Consider the following 21028-nt stretch of genomic DNA (forward strand, 5'->3'; position numbering starts at 1 on the left):
AAATCTTTAATTTCTTAGTTGCAGTGATTAGCTGAAACAACTCATTTATTAGATCATAAATCACAGATCATGGATACTAACTGTCCCAGGGAACATTCTCCATCACATTGTTTCATGTTTCCTCATGTATGCAATGGCCTGCAGCTACAAATGTGGCAACTACTTCCACCTGGTCAACTATCATGCTAGGTATCTTTGGCAATCACACCAAACTGTAGGACTTCTTGTTCTCCTTCCCATGCGTCAGCATATAATCAGCCAATTTAAAAACACCAACTTCATCAGAAAAACAAAAGAACGACTGGAGGTAGAAGCAACTACAGAGATGTATAACCTTTATGTCACGACAGGATGTAAGGATTTTCACTAATCTTCAAGGTATGATAATGTGTAAGAAAGAAAATGGAGATTTTCTTTAGAAAACAGACAATTGATGTTAACGTTACTACATGCCATTAGCACCCATTTAGGTCTAACATAGACAATATACATTAATGGACAATTTCGTAGGGCATATTGTAGCACTACCAACAATGAGATATGATCAACAGACTATGGAAATGATTGAGCACATCATTTTTAAAAGAGCTGTTATTTTAACAATGTACCAAAAACAGATGCAGAGCAGTAAACATTTTGAAGGGTGGTCAGCAGTGGCTACTGCTTCTACTCTACATTAGAAAGGTTGTGTCAGAGACTTCTATAATAACTACATACACTAAGAGCATATATATATATATATATATATATATATATATATATATATATATATATATATATATATATAATGGAGAACAGACATTTAGCACTTACATGCTAGTCCAATGTTACACTTACTAAAATAATGCATTAATCATCACAGTACACTGATCTTGTAAAAACATAGCATACATTTACCTAAGTAGTATACTGGAACTGTATTAATAGCAGCACACATTTATCCATGTATATGTGCATTTATGTCAATACATTAAGCAGGGGTGTTTACTATTTAAAAATCTGAAACAATGGTAACCTAGCAAGAAGAACATGTGCTGCTTTTATATGGAGACCATTATACATTTTCCATCTAAAATTAACTGATAAAAGAGTTAATCCTTGAAAATACTACAATTAGTAGTCCCAAAAGTTATTCCATGTTAATAGAAAGACACACATTTTTGACTTCATGGTAAGACACGCATTTTTCACTTCATGGTCTTCAAACATTCAAACTAGTTCAGTATGATGTTAACTTTAGCCAAGACTGATGAGACTGTGTCACTATTTACTGGGATCTAATCAAGCTCTTACGCTTTACTTCCCCTAGATAAAGTTACTTAAAAATTCCATGATGCAAGAGAATCTTTTAAGGTATATTAATGGTCACACACAGGAGTGCTTAATTAAAAGTACACAAAACAACAAACATTATGGTCGGATTTCAAGAAAGCATGTACCGTTAGAAGCATAAATTGTGCTTTTTCTATTAAAGTTATGTGAATGCATTTTTATGTACTTACACAATTTTTATTTAGGAAATTACATACCTTTGACATCTCAAGAAATAAAAAAACAGCCATTTTCAATATTGTTGGATGATGCAAGTTTCTGCTCTGTCATGCACCAATGAAATGGACATCTTTAATTAAAAAGTATTACCATATCAAATAGGTATGTTGCTGTATATCCAGTGTTTCAGCTTAAACATTAATGTTATGTGAGGTGTACTTGTGTTAACAAAAATAAATATTTCTAGGAAAGATTTCAACAAAAGCAGTTTTTTTTTTAACAAAACAGCAGCACCTGCATAAACACAATGATTCTGTTACATGTGTAAGTGTAGGCAATATCTTTATACCAAACTATTACAATACAAAAATACAAATTTTGATAGAAGTCAAACTATGTTTAAAACAATATGAAATTTCAACAAGACCAAGTGGTAAATGGCCAACAGGAGAAGCTTTCAAGAACCCATCTAAAAGGTTTGTATGCAACATGTGTATCTATGTTAACAAGGATGTGCCAGTGCAAATTCTGTGCTCATAACTTGCATTTACATAAAATAATGGAGAAACAGTAGCAAGTTGCATTTCTAAATGAGTGGTAGTAAGGGACAATTTAAACAGGAAAAAAATAATCTTTTACATACAGAGTTTTGCAACTTGACAAAAAATGCATCTTCCAAGTTACGCCCATGGAAAAACATGAAGAATGTACACATAAGTTAACATTTTAACAATTGCCTCTTTCCAACAACTCCACTACAAATAACTTATAGTAAGTAAAATGATCAGCAACTTAGAGCAGAGAGTGCACGTGACCACAAATGGTAAGAACTGCACCAAGTGTAGTATGAACTGTACAGCTCAAATTACACTAAGTTGTCAAACTGGACAATTATTACTTGAAATTATAAAATGTGCACCTTGTATTTTATAACTACAGCAGGGTATAAATGGACACGCAAAAAAAAAGGTTGCGGCAAAGCATACACAAGCTGGTCTGAAATTTTAACATCAGTGAAACTAGAGAAGTTTATCTTTATTAAAGCAACAGCTCATAACCCTGAGTTGGACTAACTGGGTAACTAGAAAATGAAGTAATGCATAAGGTTCTTTGAATTTTTCACAGTAATCTGGAAGACTATCAAAAGCCTGTTCGATGTCACTCCCAGGGCAACATATCTTTTCAACTGAATATGCTTCCTCTGTTATGCATGCTTTCATTTAAGCCTTGCTCAATTAATTTAATGTCCTCCAAATCATCTTTAATGATAAGAATCAGGTGGCTGAGTCCCTCCTGTTGCTGCTTCAAATGCTGAAAGATAACAAGTTCTTAGTTAGAAAATAGATGATGCAATTTCACAAACTGTACATTGGTATACTTTAATGTTTACTTTGCTACAAGAGATCTCTCTTTTGGGGTAATAATGAAAATTAAAAGCAAATGGGATTCCATTTGGATTAGACCACATACCAACTAAACACGTTAAATACATTAACGGATAAAACAACCACCATAAACAGTACTTAATGATTTGTAGCTACTAAGGCTGTGTGTTCCAAAAGACATGTTATGTCCCCAGCAGTGAAGCTCAAAAAGTCAGAAAATAAAAAGACTTACTGGCTCTCAAAGGACAAATGTACACTTTTAAAAAATTATAATGACCAAACCAAGAGCATGGTTTTGCTGCTAAAATGGTGCAACAGTAACTGAGAAGCTGTCTCTGTTGCCAACAATAAGAATAAATGTTCCATATACAATATAAACATTACTGGAACTAACCAGCCACTTGCCCCTGCTCAGCAAACTGCAGTTACTAGTCTGGGTAACTTATAACAAACAATACTTTATGATGCTCCATCTCTTAATATATACAGTGGTGAGTTATTACATTATCTTGCTTATACTACTCTCAACTGCCAAACACAACAATGAAGACAAAATCTCCTGTCTTCAATATGATAAACAAACTGAGAATATGATAAACAAACTGAGAATATCACAGCAAAAAAATGTTCGCTTCAACTGCGGAAACAAATGTTCAACATAGGTAAGTGTAACTGCAAATAGTCAACTTCAAAAATTTGAAAGTACAAACTGAAACATAAAAAGCAACAAAGGCATGAAAATATTAAAAGCATTAACCCCCATCATGGTAACATCCAAACCAAAAAGAATGTAACAATGAACTCACTCCACAAAGAACCCCCCCCCCCCAACACTGTATCTTATATTTTATGAGGTCACAACAAAGGAATCTTACAATTAAAAAGGCTTGTTTCAAGATTAGTAGCAACTGAAAAAAGTCCATCAAATTGGCTCCTGCTTTCGGGTATTGTACCTTCTACAGGCTAACAGAAATGAAAACTTCATGATATTCAAAAGAGCAGCCAACAAACCACTTAATAAATAAATGTTACCCTAAAAATTGCCAATAAAACACATCTTTAAGAACTCCAATTGGAAATCTGGTCAATGCAATTATTCTACTGAACTAATTCTGCTGTGCAGGGATTCATGCCAACTCGTCAAAAGAAATTTCAGCAAATGATAGTACTATGAAAATCAGCCACTGAAATCCCCTTTGAGCAAACTTCAAAGGCTTATTTCTTTTTTTTGCAAGGAGGCAAGCCCTCTGCACCCTCCATGTAAGGCGAATACCATAAACATCCTCCAAATTTTGCATACCAACTCCACGGTCACACAACAGTGAGGAAGAATGCAAAGTGCATTAAAAACAACTCTGCAATATCGGCATTTACTGAAAGAGCTGACATACAGATACCAGGCTCCCTTGTGCAGCATGGAGTCCAAGTGGTAAAATCTGTAACATCACAATTTTAGGATTTAGTCATGAGCTATGATTATTCAGTTAATTTTCTGCATGTTCTTCCTCTGTATCTCTGTTTTTCTCCCCTCAAGCTACTTAAATTGTCTCCCATTACCACAAAACATGCTGACTGACTGGATGCACAAAACTGTTGATTATCACCTGTGATTGATCTGGCTGCATTAAAGGGAGGCCACCTTCACTCAGACAGGGAATGACCACACCAGAGGTCTAACATCAGGAGATTATCTGACAAGATATAATGGCTTAGCAGTGACTGACAATTCATAGCCCACTGCAATGTCTGCACCCTTATGTATGGGAAGACAATTATAAAGTCTGAGTTACCAATAAGGCCCAGCAGATGCCAAAGCACCCTCACCTAGACAGCCAAGGTCTTGACATCCTGGGCTTACTCTCTATTTGGGCAGGAATGACGGACAATAAAACATAATTAAGCATCTCTAGCTCACTGTCAGTGAAGGCAATCTTTTGAGATGGGATATACGACTTCTCCCAGTTTTTGGTCCTCCCCCACTGAATATATGCCACCAATATTCAACAGTACGGTTAGCAGAAAAAACAGCATTTCTTCTTCGGCAAGGGTGCTGTCAAATAGCAAGCACCTTGGTAAATGCATCAAGTGCACAGGAAGAACCAGACAGATGAAATTCTTACAGAAAATGGTACCCATGTGTAATAAATTTTGAAGGAACTTCCAGAGCTGAGTCCAGATAATTATGTGCCAAGAAGATGACCTTAACATCTAGCAGCACCAACATGGTACCTTAAAGGAGCACAGACATGACCAGCTATTAAGCCATCATTCAGACCTTTGTCAATGTGGATATGCTCATTAAAATCTCTTAAGTCGAAGACAGGATGGAAGCTTGCTCTTTTCAGATCAAAGTGGGAGAAGAATTCAACACCTCATTCAGAATAATACCCTTCTGAGAAGCATAGTCTGGGTATGTCTCAACAGCTCCGAAGAGAGGGGAGAGAGAGCTTGATGCGAGTGGATTCACTTTTAGGAAAAATTAACCTAAGAGTTCTATGACTTGGCTAACTCTGAGATCACATTAAGCACCTCTGAAATTTTGTGATGGTCCTTCAAACCCAAGCAAACAGTGACAAAAGTCTCCCCCGCTGACAGCCTTAGGTAAAAGCCAGTACTGGGTAGCTTAACTGGTCTACCAGAGATGGGGAAAGACTGATTGATGCCTGAAGTTTTCTCAATCTATGAAGGCCTAGTTCTTGGAAGAACTAGCTAGGCCAGAAAAAAAGTGCAAGAAGGTGGACAACATGGGTTCATAAAGGTCCTCCCCAACGATAACAGTCTGCTGCCTTTGCTGGGGTTCATCTACAGGGTTTTGAGTGGGTTGGTTAAGTGAAAGCCATGGCATCTTGTAATGGCCCATGTTTAAGTCTGCTGCTTTAGCCATACCATTATCACAGTCAAGATTTCTGCAATGCATTTGACAGCAAAAAATACCAGCAGCGCAATGTTAATATACACCATAATCACAGACTCAAAGGGCATAAAGCTTTACTACAGACTGATACTCCATTGAAGACATGTAGTGGTACAGCTAACACAAACGGACGAAGGATCCAAGTCCTGACATGCAAGAGAAAAGTATGTCTTACAAAACTTGTCCCCAGGTTTCAGAATTCTTGTCAGCTGTCTTTTGGTCATTTGCTAGAACAGAGATATATCAGCCCACTCCAGGATGCCTAGTTAGGATTCTGTTAAGTTCAACTAAAAGTATGTATAAGTACATGTCTAGGTGCATCTACAGAGGCAGGAGCCTCTGTGAATAACGTGCCTGTCATGACAGTAGAGAACAGTACCTGTTGCCACTTCCACCAATCAAACTGATCCATCTGGCTCAGCTCTTTCTGGCTCAAATAGCAGTGAGCTGTTTTTGGTGGACAAGTCAGGGAACCAGAAGACTCCAAAGTGGTTGAACAAAGCTCAAACCACTACCAGGGGTCGAACAAGTACAACAGGAACAAGAGGAAGAAATTTCTGTACTGATGTTTTGAACTTGAGTGGAGAGGACTTGGTTGATGAAACTAAAACTGTTCTGCAACGTGGTTTTTCTTTCACTCCGTCTAATAAGACTGACATTACTAACTTGATTGTGGACTTTCATTTGTACTTGAGAAAACTGAATTTAAAGTACATTTCTGATGGTTTACTGCCAATACTGTTAACATTAATGAGTTTAAAGGAAGGAGTACTTACAATCACCCATTGTGTCCCACTTTACATGTTTTTGGTGGATTATGTGAGAGAGAGTTTAGAAGTTCTTGTGTCAACAACAATAACAGCCCCAACCTTTCAGAAAATGAGTTAAAAGCTTTACAAGTTTTAGCTTTAAAGATTTACGTATCATGAAGGCCAACAAGGGTGGGGCTATAATCATCATGAACTTAGATAACTATAAGAAGGCTCTTTTTGAGCTTCTAAGCGATGCCACCAATTACAAGAGGGTTACTGCTGAATTTGTTCAGGTTTGTTTTAAGAAAATTGATGTTTTGTTGTTTGATTTATTTTGTCAAGGTAATATTAGTCATTCCACTTACAGCAATTTACAAGTTGAACACCCTAAGTTAGCTGTACTATTCGGCATTCCGAAAGTACACAAGGACAGGGTGCATCCCCCTTTCAGACCTATAGTGTCTGCAGCACATTCTAAGACCGAAACCATTTCTATTTGGTTAGATGATATGCTAAATCCAGTGGCCCAAAGCACTAGATTTTATCTTTGTGACTCTTGGCACCTATAGAGGCACTAAGTAGTTTGAATAACATCAATACACCATTTGTTTTCGTGTCTTTGGATATTCATAGAATCATAGGAGGTTACTAGGCTATTGGCTCTGAGGCCCTTCTAAGCCTAGCCAAGAGTTTAGCCAATGTTTAGTCAAACTGATGTTTAGACAAGTCAGTACCCAGGGCCCCTGTCCAGCAGGGACACAGGTGGAATCCCAGGACTGTATTTTCTGTTTCCCATCCAGTTATCCATGTTGCGCTTAAAAAAGATGAGGTACTCTGCCTGACGTGGAGAGGGAGTCTGTTCTACAGATGGGGGAGTCTCTGGGACACAAATCTGTCCCACCAACAAATCCTATTGATATCACAGACCAGGTTGAGGTCACACATATGGGTTGCTCGAGTGGAGCATGACTTGCGGATATGCAGCAGTCCCATCAAGGCGGGGTCTGAGATTGCTTTGTATGCCAGACAAAGGTCACCTCTGAGGAGTCTGTATAAAACAGAATAAAAGGACAGGGCTTTTAGCCTATCTGTGTAGGGTAGGTGTTTGAGGCCCTAGATTCTCCTTGTGAGGAAGCTCTGTGGTCTCTCCAGCTGCTGCATGTGTTCTGCAAGGTACATGCCGAAGGGGGCGTTGTACTCAATAACTGGCCTTATAAGGGAAGAATACAGAGATCTTATGACCTCTTTATCACTGGATGAGATACCCTTACTTATGAGGTGGGCCATGTAGAAAACTTTCCGTACAACAGAAGCAACATGGTGGTCAAAAGTCAGGTTGCTATCAACCTGGGTGCCCAAATCTCTCACTACTGATTCTGTAATTAGGACATTGTTATTAATGTGATAATATGTAGGGACATCACTTTCCCCAAAGGTGATGATGATGCATTTTTTGGCATTCAGCTTGAGCTTGATACGTCCCTTTATACTAGTACAGACCAATAAATAAGTCTAGAGTTTATGAGGGAGTATTTATCTAGGTTTACCAACTTTAGCAATGACAAAGTTGACACTATTTGTGCTCTGATGGACATGATTTTGAAAAACTATTTTTTCAAGTCTGATTTTTCAACAAATCTCTGGTGTAGCCATGGGCTCTAGAGTTGTGCCATCATTTGCTAACTTGCTTATGGCGATGTGGGAGTTAAAATATTTAGTTGAACACCCTCTAGCCTGTAATACTTTGATATATAGGCACTACCATTGATGATTTTTTTTTTTTTAATGGAAGGGGGATCTAGACACATTTTTGTCTTTTGTTTCAGATTTGAACTAGACTACTAACTTTCTTAAATTTACTCTGAATGGATTTGGGGAAAGTACTGACTTCCTTGACGTACATTTGGAATTTGATAAATCTAATTCAGTTTTCTCTAGTAGAATTTTTAGAAAGTCGACCTTTGTTAAACAGTACCTACACAGAGATAATTTACACCCTTCAGCATATGAAAAAGGGTATAATAAAAGGTCAGTTGATTTGGTTAAGCTGCCAGAGCAGTGACCAAGATTTTTTTTGGTGGAGCTGGACAAGCTTTTACTTTTTTTTGTCCAAACAGTATACGATTCCTTCTGGTTGAAGATGATTGTGGATGAAGAAATGAAGTTGCGTGTCAGTACGGCTATGCCGATTTTATCCACAGTAGGTGGGTTTAGTTCTGATGCACTATTCAATGTTAGTCACAACAGTTATAGATTAGCTTTCCTGATTCCTATTTCCAATGATATGGCTGTCATTAGACACATTTTAGTTGATAATTGGAAGGTTATATTGGATAATTCTGACTTAGCTAAGATTTTAGGTGAAAACCCTTGTTCACATTCAAGAAAGTAGTATGTTTGAAAACTATTTTAGAGAAGGACAGATCTACTAACACTGCACAATGTTCTAGTTCATTGGGCACTTATGCCTGTGGGCACTGCAGACAATGTAGGTATTTGGCCAATTCTAGTTCTATAGGTTCATAGATTAGTACTAAGCTAACTGCCCTTGCGAGCCATTTTAAGCCTAGCTAATTGTCCCTTGTGAGACTCAAAGCCTGCACCTTCTGATTGCAAGGCAAACACCTTAACCATTAGGCCACCCTCTCAGATTTAAGACATGTTTGCAAAGTTATTTGGTCTAAGGGACGTCACACTTGTGACTCCATTTCTGTGGTTTATGCAGCATTGTGTAATTCTTGCACTAGTTTTTACATAGGGAAGACCATCAGAATGCTAAGCAGGAGACTCTATGAACATGTTCTTGCAATTAGGAATAGTGATACGACTAATGCATTAGCTAGACATGCTGCTGTGTGTGAGAATTTCAAAAAGTTTTCTTTTTTTGTAGTGGACAATGTTGCTTCTGATTTGTTTAGTGGTGGCTACAAAACTGTTTTAGAATGCAAATAAAGTAAATGGCAAATTTTATTGGAGGATGATCATCCTCCTGGGGTTAATGAGACAATTAGCATTAAGTGCTTTTTACAAATGCAAAAGTTTTAAGGGACATTTGTCCTTATATTTATTGTGTGTTGCATACACCTTTAAAAATATTTTGATCATTGTAAGCATTTATTTTTCTTATGTATTATTGGAGAATCCAGTCATGTGTTCTCTTTTACTTTTGTATATATGGGTGGTTGTGAGGTATTTTATACATTTTCTGATGAACTTCGTAGTTGATTAAAGCGAACGAAAGTGCTAATTTTTGGAGTCTGGCTCTTTTTTTGGCTATTTGGCTAGGGTGTCTTTTTGACTGTTACTTTGCTGATCATATCCAAAAAGGCAAACGATTTGCTATACTTTTTCATGGAAAGTAGTGCAGTAGTCTCACTTTCAGATTAACTACTGGCATTTGCTTCTTGCCTTTCTATATTTACTGAGGGATGCTGTATCTTCTCGAGTTTCACAAACTCCCATTGCTTGCCTTGTGCTTTCTTAAGTTCTCTTGTTGTCTTTGTCTAGCCAATGAAATACAGATATTCAACCAGCTCTACACGAAGAGTAATTCTCAGTAATTAAAGACATCTCACATTTCTGAAGATCATATTTAGTGGAGATTGCCTAATTTAGTCTAGCTAATGTATGTTTTTCCATACAATTCAAACTGTGCTGATTCACTAAGACAGTTAGGGAAGACTACACTGTAATGCAGTTTTGTGGTTCCTTGGCAAAAATCAAGTCAAATATATTTTTTATTCTTGATAATTAGTAGGGCACATAAAATACTGTATGATAACTATAAGAATTTGAAATCAGAGGAGGTTAGAAAGGCTTGAGAAGAGAGACTGGATAAGCAATTCACAAAGAAACAATGAAGGATATATGTATGGCTCCCAAATATGCAACAAAGTCTAGAAGACTTGGGATCCTTGCTTGGAAGTGTTTGCACATATTTTATACCCCAAGCAGACTCCAAAGAATTTTCCTCAGGTTGATAGCAAATACTGGTGGGGAAAAGAGGCAACTAGGAACATATTTTTGGGAGTGTAATGAGTTGACAGAATTTAAAAATTCCATGCAGACTACCCTAATAGAAATACTAGGTGAGCAAATAGTTGTAAAAGGAAATTATTTTTCAGCTATGAAACAGAATTGGAATTCTTAGACATAGTAAGGTCTTGCTGAATTTAATTATGGTGGCTGCCAGAAAGCTATTATTTCAAAATGGAAAAAGTCTAAACCAACTTTACTAGAAGTAGTGAATACAGTAATATGGATAAAATACTGGAAGTGGTATCTTTAGAAAAGGGTACGAGCAAACAACATTAAAAAATGGAAATTTTGGAAACTACATGCAGAATAATGTTTTGGAGAAAGAATGAGGTTTAAGGGAAGGTAGGATTTAAATGAGCTTTGTAATGTTTGACAATGACTGGATAGATTATAAGTAATTATAACATTTGCAACTGAAAATATGTCAGTGTGGTTTGTTTTCATTTATATAAATGCATGACTGCCTATGTCACAATTTATAATTTAATAAAGATGTTTCTTGTTTAAAAAAGTATGTTTCTGATTTCTGTTCTGAGAGCTTAATAAGATGAGGCTGTAATAAGCAGAATCTAGGTGACTGAATGTTATAATCAAGACTAAATTTTATGTTTGGAGCCCAAGGCATGCCAAAGTCACTACATAGCAGTTTGTTAGCACAATCATGAAATAGAGTTTAGTGTTTCTGGGAGGTCTGGATGGGTATAAATAAGCATTTTATTTTAAACAATCACAGACTTTATAACAACTCTTCCAGTAGTACTTTCAGATAGAGCTTAAAGCTTAAACTGCTGCTCATCAGCAGCAGGAATTCTAATTTTTTTGTACTAAGGTCCTTTCTGTAAGTCCAGTATTGCGATTTCTTTGATCTGAAATTGTGGCTTTAGTCATGTTTCAGAAAAGCCTAATATGTTGCCTCAGTTAGGTCACCCAAGCTTGTAATTCAGAAATCTTTTTGTAAATGTGTCTTGCTTTTGTGTGAATTACTTATTAGCTTTTTGCTCGGTTAATGATTTCTATTTCTGCACTACTGTTCTTGGGCTGGATTCTAAAACTCCGGAACAAAGCAGGAACAGTTTGTTTACAGGTGCTACACAAGTTAACTGAGGTAAATGAATGTTGTAATAAGTGTATGGAAACATTTACAGTTTCTATAATGACAGAAGGGATTTGGTTGGGATATCTGGGGCTACTGCTTTGTTTCTGTTACCAAATTAAGCCAATTGTTGAGATAGCTTATTTGCTTGGTAAGTGGTGATGATGACTAGAACGGTTGTTATAGCACCAAGTAGGATCACCATTTTCACTGCTTCTTTGGTTTGGGTGAGCAGACAATAGTTTCCTATTATCTGTAGACGAATACTTGTTTACTCTTACGTAGGAAATATATTCTTCTATAACATGGTTAGTACTATACAGAGGCAGTGGAAAGGGGCTGGCCAGGGTAAACAAAGTGGGCCAATCAATGCACACAGCATGTAGATAACTGGTACAAGCATGCATCAAGGAAGTGTGAGCAAGCAAAAGTGATAACTTCAGTGCACATGAAAAATGTTTTCTTCTAAAGCTGAGAAAGGCTTCTGATACTAGCAAGAAAACAAATGGAAAACATCAGGCTTCTCAATCTTTCCTTTTTTAAATATCATATTAGCAGTATTTTTTTAATTTAAGTCAGAATCAGTTTTTAACCCCCCCCCCCAATTGTCTGCCAACCATCACTAAGGTGAGGGACTTTTATTTAGGCAGCCATCAGGGTCTGTTTGCATTTTTGTTTTTTTCTCTCTAGCTATAACTGTACTCACTTGGCTAGCCCCCAGGAGGCATGTAATTGGCCATCCGTATAGGACGCTTTCTTAACTCCACAAGGGTATTCCATCGGAGCACTGATCTCCATAAGAGAGATAACACTGCCCCCCCCCCCCAAGAATACATGAACCCCTTCCACCCCCTGAGAAAGGCAAATGGGCTATGCCACTTCATTCATCCCCTCCCTACTTGGCACCTCCAGCACTGAGGCCATTAACTGAACCCTGGCTGATTGAATCTCAGTACAAGCTTCATCCCTCTCTGTAATGGAGCCAGGCGACCTATTTTATAAAATTCTTTGTTAAATATCTCAAAGGTAAAACCATGTTACACATACACATATACACAAGCACATTTACATACACACACGGCTATCCTTTCTTAGGTGGTCAAGAGGACCGCCAATAAAAACGCAAAGTACCAAAAACCTCTGAGCCTTTATGCCTCAAGAAAGAAAGCAATAGTCGTGAATTAAAAAGATACTAAGAAATGAAACAAAAGTGCAACTATGTAGACAAGGGTATATATATATATATATATATATATATATATATATATATATATATATATATGGGTTTCATAAACTAGATCGAATTTTCACTAATTTGAAATAGTGCATGGAATACTCACTGCAGCGAAAGTGCACTTAATTGAAAGTGCACTTACGCGAAGTTCAGTACAACGAACAGCTATCCCCTTACCATGACCCGTGCCCTAACCCTAAGCTTCACGATGACTGCAGCGCAGGACATTACTATGTCCTTCACTGCAGCGCAGTGAAGGACATAGCAATGTCCTCCACTATGGTGCGACAGTCACGAACCTTAGGGTTAGGGCATGGGTTAGGGTAAGGGGATAGCTTGGCTTTACTAACTATACCCTTACCCTAACCCATGCCCTAACCCTAAGGTTCGTGACTATCGCACCATAGTGGAGGACATAGCTTGTTTTTTTTTATGTCCTCTACTGTGCTGCGGTGTTTTCGGTGAAGTGCACTTACGCAAAAGTTCACTTTCGTTAAAGTGAACTTTCGCAGAAGTGAGGCTTCCTATTACAAGTTCGAAGTAGTGAACTTTTAGTTGTTATGGGATCCATCTCGCCTACATTCTGTACAGATGGGTTCGGAGACGATCCTCGGCTCCGACTCGGCACGCTATACTATAGAACAAAGTCTCTTATTGGCTGAGCCTCCTCATATCCCAGGATGCCCCACTACTGCTTCCCCAGATCTTGTTTGTCCGCACACATGCACACATACATAGACTGTTGTTATAAGATTGCCAGGTGTTTCAAGAGAGGAAAGGAAAAAGGTTGTATTCGGACCGTTCGGTCTCTTCTGGCCTCCAAGGCAGGGGGAAGGAGGGTGGGTTATTGAGAATGTAAGTGAGATGGATCCCATACATCTAAAGTTATGGTAAGTACATAACTAAAAGATGTAATGTGATCCTATCTCGCCTACATTCTGTACAGATGGGACAGCGTCCCTAGCACCTAATTTCTGGGTGGCTCATTGGAAAACGGTCCGGAGAACCGTTGAACCAAAGGAAGCTCGGCCTCTGGATGCCACATCCAATTTGTAGTGAGAAATAAAGGTATGAAGAGAAGACCACGTAGCAGCTGCACAGATGTCATTAATAGATAGCTTGGAATGAAAAGCTGCCGAGGTGGACATAGCCCTGGTGGAATGAGCTTTTACCGGAATTGTGAGATCTTTATTTGAAATGCAATAAATGTGACTGATGCAGTCTCTGATCCACTTGGCAATAGTGACTTTCGTGACGGCTTTGCCCAATTTAATGTCTGAAAAAGACACAAACAGTTGATCTGATTTTCGTGCTTGGTGTGTCCTGTCCAAATAGAAACGTAATTGTCTGTGCACATCTAAGGTGTGAAATGTATACTCAGCTCTGTCTGTATACTTAGGGAAAAAAACTGGTAGTTCCAGAGATTGTTGCAAGCAAAATTTAGAACAAACCTTTGGAATAAAGGATGGATTTGGTCTTCGAGAAACTCTATACTTGTGAAATATCAGGTATGGAGGATTGATGCATAAGGCTTGAAGTTCTGAAACTCACCTGGCTGATGTGATAGCAACTAGAAGGGCAGTCTTCCAAGAAAGAAATTTTAAGTCACAGGTTGCTGCGGGCTCGAAGGGGGGTGCGGTTAAAGCGCCTAACACTATGTTAAGGTCCCACGGTGGTGCAGGATGCGATATAGGTGGCCTAAGAAGCCAAGCTCCTTTAATAAAAGCTTTGCACAGCTTATTGCTCATTAAAGGTGGTTCTACATCCTGATGAAAATTGGAAATAGCCGCCAATTGAACTTTGATGGTGGACACTGAACTACCCTGGTTGAACAGGGAGGTTAAAAACTTCAGAACCTCTGACACAGAAGCTGTCATAGGGTCTAATCCTCGGAGTTGAGCCCAAATAGCAAACCTCTTCCATTTACTGCTATACATCTTTTTTGTAGAAGACTTGTGGGCCGAGGACAAAATATGCATAACCTCAGGGTCGAAAGAATGGCTCCTAACTATGGTTGGAAAAGGAGTAGCCAAGCTGCTAGCTTCAATGAATGGAGGGACTGATGGAGCTGTCCTGACTGATGCGTCAGAAGGTCCTGAACTTGGTCCAGGAACCAGGGACCATCCAATGCATACCTGCGAAGAAAGGGGAACCATACTTGACGAGGCCAGTATGGGGCGATTAGAATCATTTTGCTTCCCAAATGAATCGCTTTCTGAAGCACCATGGGAATAAGGGGAACCGGAGGAAAGGCGTATAGTAGACCGGGGGGCCAAGCTTGGACTAGAGCATCCTTGGGGGTCTCCCCCAGAACTGGAATGAGAGAGAAGAACTGCTGGCATTTTGCAATGAGAGGAGTTGCAAAAAGATCACAACATGGAATTCCTCATCTCGTGAAAATCTGTGTTACCACCTTGTGATTCAAGGACCATTCGTGCGGGGAGAGAATAGTCCTGCTCAGTCTGTCGGCTATCACATTGGAAGTCCCCGGAATGTGTGTTGCCACTAGAAAGCGTTTGGTAGCAATCACCCAATCCCATACCTTCATGGCCTCTCTGCAAAGGGGGTAAGATCTGGTCCCTCCTTGCGTGTTCAAGTACCAGACTACCGACATGTTGTCGGACTGAATGGCAATGGTCCCCTGGGGAAGGTGGTCGTGTAGTGCTTGCAACGTTAGAAGCACCGCCCTCATTTCCAGGATATTGATGTGGAGAAGATTCTCGTTGGAGCGCCACATGCCTTGGACCGACCTGTCCAGATAATGTCCCCCCCACCCTGTCTGGGAGGCGTCCGTAGTCAACGTGGCTGAGGGGGATGGGGGAACGAAGGGTCGCCCCTGATCCAGGTTGGAGGACTGAAGCCACCAACGAAGATCCTGTTTGCACGTCTCTGTTACCAAAATGTGGTGACTGAGGGGGAGGTCTTGATAAGACCACTGGGCTAAGAGGAGCCACTGGAGAATCCTCATATGTAACCTTGCCAAGGGAACGAGAAGAATGGTGGCTGACATGGAACCCAACAGTTGCAGGACCATTCTTGCTGGAGCTCGACGTCTGAGGAGTAACGCCCGCACCTGAGACTGCAATGTTGCTATCCTTTCTGCAGGAAGATAGACTCGCATCTGTCTTGAGTCTATTTCTGCACCAATGAACCGAATACGCTGCGATGGCAGCAATACGGACTTTGCCCAATTGAAGGTGATTCCTAAGGAACTGCCTAGGGAGATTGTGGCTGCTAGAGTTCTTAAGAGTAGATGCCTTGAGGTGGCAGTTAGGAGCCAGTCATCTAGGTATGGAAACACCTGGAATCCTAGACTTCTCAGGTGAGCAGTCACCACTGCCAAACATTTGGTGAACACCCTGGGGGCTGTGGTGAGACCAAATGGCAGTGCACGGAACTGGTAACGACTGTCCCCTAGGCTGAAGCGCAAATGTCTCCTCGACGCCTGATCTACCAGAATGTGATAATAGGTGTCCTTGAGATCTATGGAGCACATCCAAACACCCTTCTCCAGAAGCGGGAGAATGGTTTGTAAGGTGACCATCCGGAATTTGGACTTTTTCACTGATCGGTTTAATTTGCTGAGATCCAAAATGGGCCTCAAGTCCCCGGTCTTTTTTGGTACCAAAAAGAATCCTGAGTAAGTCCCTGATCCGGTCTGATCTGCGGGGACAGGTTGGATGACTCCTTTTTGAAGCAGCTTTGAAATTTCGATGGCTGCCATATCCCGTTGACTGGGTGGCGGGTCCAGGATTCTTTGGGACGGTGTGGGGGGGGGGGGGGTGAGAAAAGGGAATGGTGTAACCTCCGGCGATGATTCGGAGCACCCATTGGTCCTGGGTGATACTTTCCCAGGCTTTTAGGTGCCTCGAAAAATGACCCCTGACTGGCTCAGGAGTTGCACAGTCGGGCACTCCCTCAGGGATGCTGGAAGGAGGAGGAGCCACGAAAGGACTCGCGGTCTCCAGTGTTGCGGGGGCCTCCGCTGCCTCTGGGACGGCGTCTCCCTGAAAAATTTCCCCTTCCTCTGCCTCTAGAAGGGGAATCGCTCTGCTGCGATGAGTAAGACTTTTGAGACTTACGGAACCACATTTTCCCTCCTCTTCGAGCCTTGGGATAAGGTCTGAAGGGAGTGGAAAACCGGGCCCCTACGGCAGTTAAAGTCTTACCCTCCTGCTCACAGCGAGTCAAAGTGTCCTTTACCTTGGGTCCAAAAAGGGAGGACCCGTCAAAGGGGGCGTCGGCAAAGGAAGACTTAAAGGCCTCCGCAAAGTGACACAGGCGTAGCCAGGCTTGTCTCCGTTGAGCAACACCTGTGCCCGCCGCTCTGCTCGCTCCCTCGGCTGCATACGAAATGAGCCTCATGGAAGAGTTGGACAGGGTAGCCAACTGGGAGTTAACAGTCTGGGCCAACTGCTCCAGTAAGTTACCAGAGAGGGTATCTGAAAGTTCCTTGACCAGATCCCTCTGCAGTCTCGTAAAATGCATTAGGTAATTCAGAGACCTTAATGTAAAGGTTGCTGAAGCAAGGGTGCGCTTCCCGTACCGATCCATGCTCCTAGACTCCTTATTAGGAGGATGGACGGACGTTGAAGCCTCTGCCACATCTTGTTGGGTAGCAGATGCCACCACCAAGGCATCTACAGCCACACCTTTGGTAAGAAAATCCTTAACCGGGGGTGCCGAAAGGAATTTATTGGGGCGAGCTGGCACCGGTTCAACAGAATCCGGATGTTCCCACGCCCTTCGAGAGATCAAATCCAGGAGCTCATCGAAGGGCGGAGACACCCAGGAGGTGGAGGGCTGAGCCCCGAAGGCCTTGAGGAACACCGACTCCTCAGCAGAGGGGGGTTTGGACTGCCAGTCGCCTCGTTGCTTAAGGATTTCCAAGATGTCCGCAAAGGATACATCATCCGAGGACGACTTGGGGGACCCCTCCGCATCATCGAGGTCGGTATCAGAGGTGAGAGACTCATCAGGGGAGTCGACGTGCTTCCTCTTGCACTGTTTCTTCCTCGGAGGCTCCTCCGAAGACGCTTCGGAGGGACCTCCAGGAAGAAGGGAACCCCCGATGGGGGTAACCTCAGGCCCCAGGGCTCCGCTGTCATGAGACAGGGGAACTGCAAAGGAACTAGTCTCCGTGCCAAGGGAAGGTGGTGGTGAGAAGGTAGAAGTGGCCAGAGAGGATTTGGCCAAGGCACTCCTCATGGCCGTGAAGGCAGGACCCCCAGAGTCCTGGTAAGGTTCAACCCCCAAGGCCACAACAGCAGACGGAACTCCCGCCGCCGACGCACCGAGAGGGAGGCTAGGAACCGAAAGAATCGGTCCCGAAGCGTCACCCCTGGGGCCGACAGAGGAGGTCCGTGTACCGAACACCGACCGGAAGGGCGGGGTTGGAGTTAGGGTCGGAGCCGACCCCACAACTTCCACTGGCTCCACCAACACCGACTCCAACGGAGCTGAAGCCGTTGGAGGAGGAGGAACTAAGATGGCAAAGTGGGAAATCGGCTCCGGAGCCAACTGGGCCGGAGCCGAGACCAACTTTTGAAAGACAGGAGACTGAAAAAGCCTTTGAAGCACCCTGTCTACATCCGAATCGGACATCCTCGACGACCGAGAAGAGACCGACCGGGTCCGAGTTGACTTCTCCGCCGGCTCCGAAAGACTGGGGGACCGGCTCCGAATGGATTCAAGAAGTATCGGCGCCAAGGGAGGTTCCACCACCACTGCAATCTCCCTTGGAGCCGATGTGGACTTCGGCACCGAAGGGGAAGAGTCTGAGCGGGCAACCTTCGTCGGCTCCGAAGGCAGTGGAGCCGATGAAGTTGACTCGCCTCTCGACGCCCGAGCTCTCGGCTCCGAAACCAGAGGAGTCGAGGCTGGGGACATCGAGGCAGACCATTCCGCCCTCGGCTCCGAAGTCCGTGGAGCCGACGGAGACCCCTGCCTAGACTTTTTTGCTGTCGGATCCGACGGACTGGTCGGAGCCGAAGATTTTTTCTTCCTCGATGGAGAAGAAGAAGATAGGGCTTCTTCAAAGGAAGGGGAAATAAGCCCTTTTAAAATCAACTTATTTTTCCTCTCTTGGAGCACGCGAGAGGAAAAAGCGTGGCAAACGCTACAGGATTCCTGTAAGTGCTTAGGCCCCAAACAGTATACACAAAGCAAATGGTCGTCCGTAATGGACAATTTGTAAGAGCATTTTGAACATTTTTTAAAACCTGATGGCCTATGTTCTTCAGACATGGCTATCTATCCCACTGAACTTCGAAACAAAAAGAGAAACTTCAACACTGACTAACAAAACCAACAGGTAGACAAAGGCAAGGTCCCTCTAAGTTAAACGGGAACACTTGCTGCCAAGAAAGACAAATAATTTACCACAAAGTTGTAACAAGTACCAAGAGTAGCTGTTAGACAAACCTAAGAAAGAGAGCGAGGGCTAGGTAAGGCCCCTCTAATTTAAACGGGATCCTTTACTGTTCACAAACACAATTTTTACCACAAAGTTAGAGAAAAAAATCAATCGTACAACAATAAATAGCTGTTAAAACAGCTTTTGGGTAATTTTAGCCAAATTTCTGACAGAAATTTAAACTCTAGAGGTACTTAGCTCAGCCAAGTCCGAGACCACGTCTATGCTGTAGAAGCGGCAAATGAGATCTGGGGAAGCAGTAGTGGGGCATCCTGGGATATGAGGAGGCTCAGCCAATAAGAGACTTCGTTCTATAGTATAGCGTGCCGAGTCAGAGCCGAGGATCGGCTCCGAACCCATCTTTACAGAATGTAGGCGAGATAGGATCACATTACATCTTTCGTTCTTGTAACAGGAATCCATATATGTACACCCTGACAAACAAGAACACCAATACAATGGGACTGGAGACGCAGAGAGAGACAGGATGGCTATTAGAACAGTAGTGGAAATTTTTCTTACACAACTATACTATGCTCAGTATTAGGTCACTGTTGCAGTAGCCCAAAACTAAAAAAGGCAGATGAAAAATTAAGAATCTAGGAGACCCCGCAGAATGGTCCTATCAAAGCATGTTCTGGACCTGGAAAAGAAATTCAGTTTGCAGTGCTTTGTAAAACTACGTATAGAAAACCAAACTGCTTCCTCTAAGTATACTTCTAGAGTCCTCCTCTTTTCAGAAACCCACTGAAGCAATAATCCTGGTAGAATGGGCCCTAACCCTGCCTGAAGTGGCTTACATACAGCACGACTAACAAAAGGAGATGGCATGAAACAACAATCTAGATGTAGTCTACTCTGACACTGGTTTCCCTTTTCTCTTACCATAAGAGGAGATAAACTGCTGATCAGCTTTTCTCAATGAGTTTTGGCTAGGCAGTAGCTGAGTAGCCTGTGGACATCCAGAGTATGAATATTTTTCTTCTCTCTTGTTTTTGGGATCAGGGAAAAAGTCAGAGATCAACAGACTGGCTCAAGGTAAACTCTGAGACCACTTTAGGTACAAAAGATGGATTACTTCTCAAAGAAACCATGCCCTTGTGGAAAATGAGGCAACGATTTCTTAAAATAATGTCCTATATGAAGTCATAGCAATGAGTAAAACAGGTTTCCATGTTATGATCCATAATTCATCTGGAAAAGATGGCTGAAATGGAAAAAGGTTTTCAAGCACATATTTTTCCAAGCACAAAGTTAACATCCCAGGGAAGAAGGGCCATTTGTTTCCCAGGTGGAAATGTATTTAAAGCCACTTTCAAAAAGTGCTTGATTTGAGGATGATTAGAAAGGGGAATCCAAGGACAGACAGGAAAAAATGTTTGAGAAATAAATCTTGATACAGAAGAAACCCAGGCCAGGGGACACTAATGCACATAAATAATTGAAAACTAGAGGCAGGAGTCCCAATTCTTGGAAAGGTACTTGTTATCCTCCCACTGTGCAAGTCTCCCACTGTTGCCAGTGGCGAGGATTGAGGCTCCTTGATTGCTGGGCCAGTGCAGGAGTGCACCATATTAATTCAAGACCATACAAAAAAACTTCCAGCTCGACAGTGTCTGCTTCTGCAAAGAAACAGAGATAACACCTCTTGTTTATGGCCCAGCTATCAAGTACCTTAACCTCAACTATTCTTACATTTTGCAAGT

At 41.6% G+C, this 21028-nt stretch overlaps 1 protein-coding gene across 3 annotated transcripts in view; it reads right to left on the bottom strand.

The window, feature by feature from the left end:
• Positions 1-318: 318 nt before the first annotated feature.
• The window catches only part of NUP54 (nucleoporin 54), a 1988420-nt gene continuing 1967710 nt past the window's right edge, over positions 319-21028 (bottom strand). For 2 of the 3 annotated variants that reach the window (XM_044061229.1, XM_044061231.1), the window contains one exon: positions 319-2802. In XM_044061229.1, the coding sequence (XP_043917164.1) occupies positions 2674-2802 (129 nt within the window). In that variant the 3' untranslated portion in view covers positions 319-2673. The remainder of the gene's footprint in view (positions 2803-21028) is intronic. The other variant, XM_044061230.1, reaches the window with a different exon arrangement.

This window comes from Protopterus annectens, chromosome 2.part0, assembly GCF_019279795.1.
Source record: "Protopterus annectens isolate FY-2018-M chromosome 2.part0, PAN1.0, whole genome shotgun sequence".
NCBI classification, from domain to species: domain Eukaryota; kingdom Metazoa; phylum Chordata; order Ceratodontiformes; family Protopteridae; genus Protopterus; species Protopterus annectens.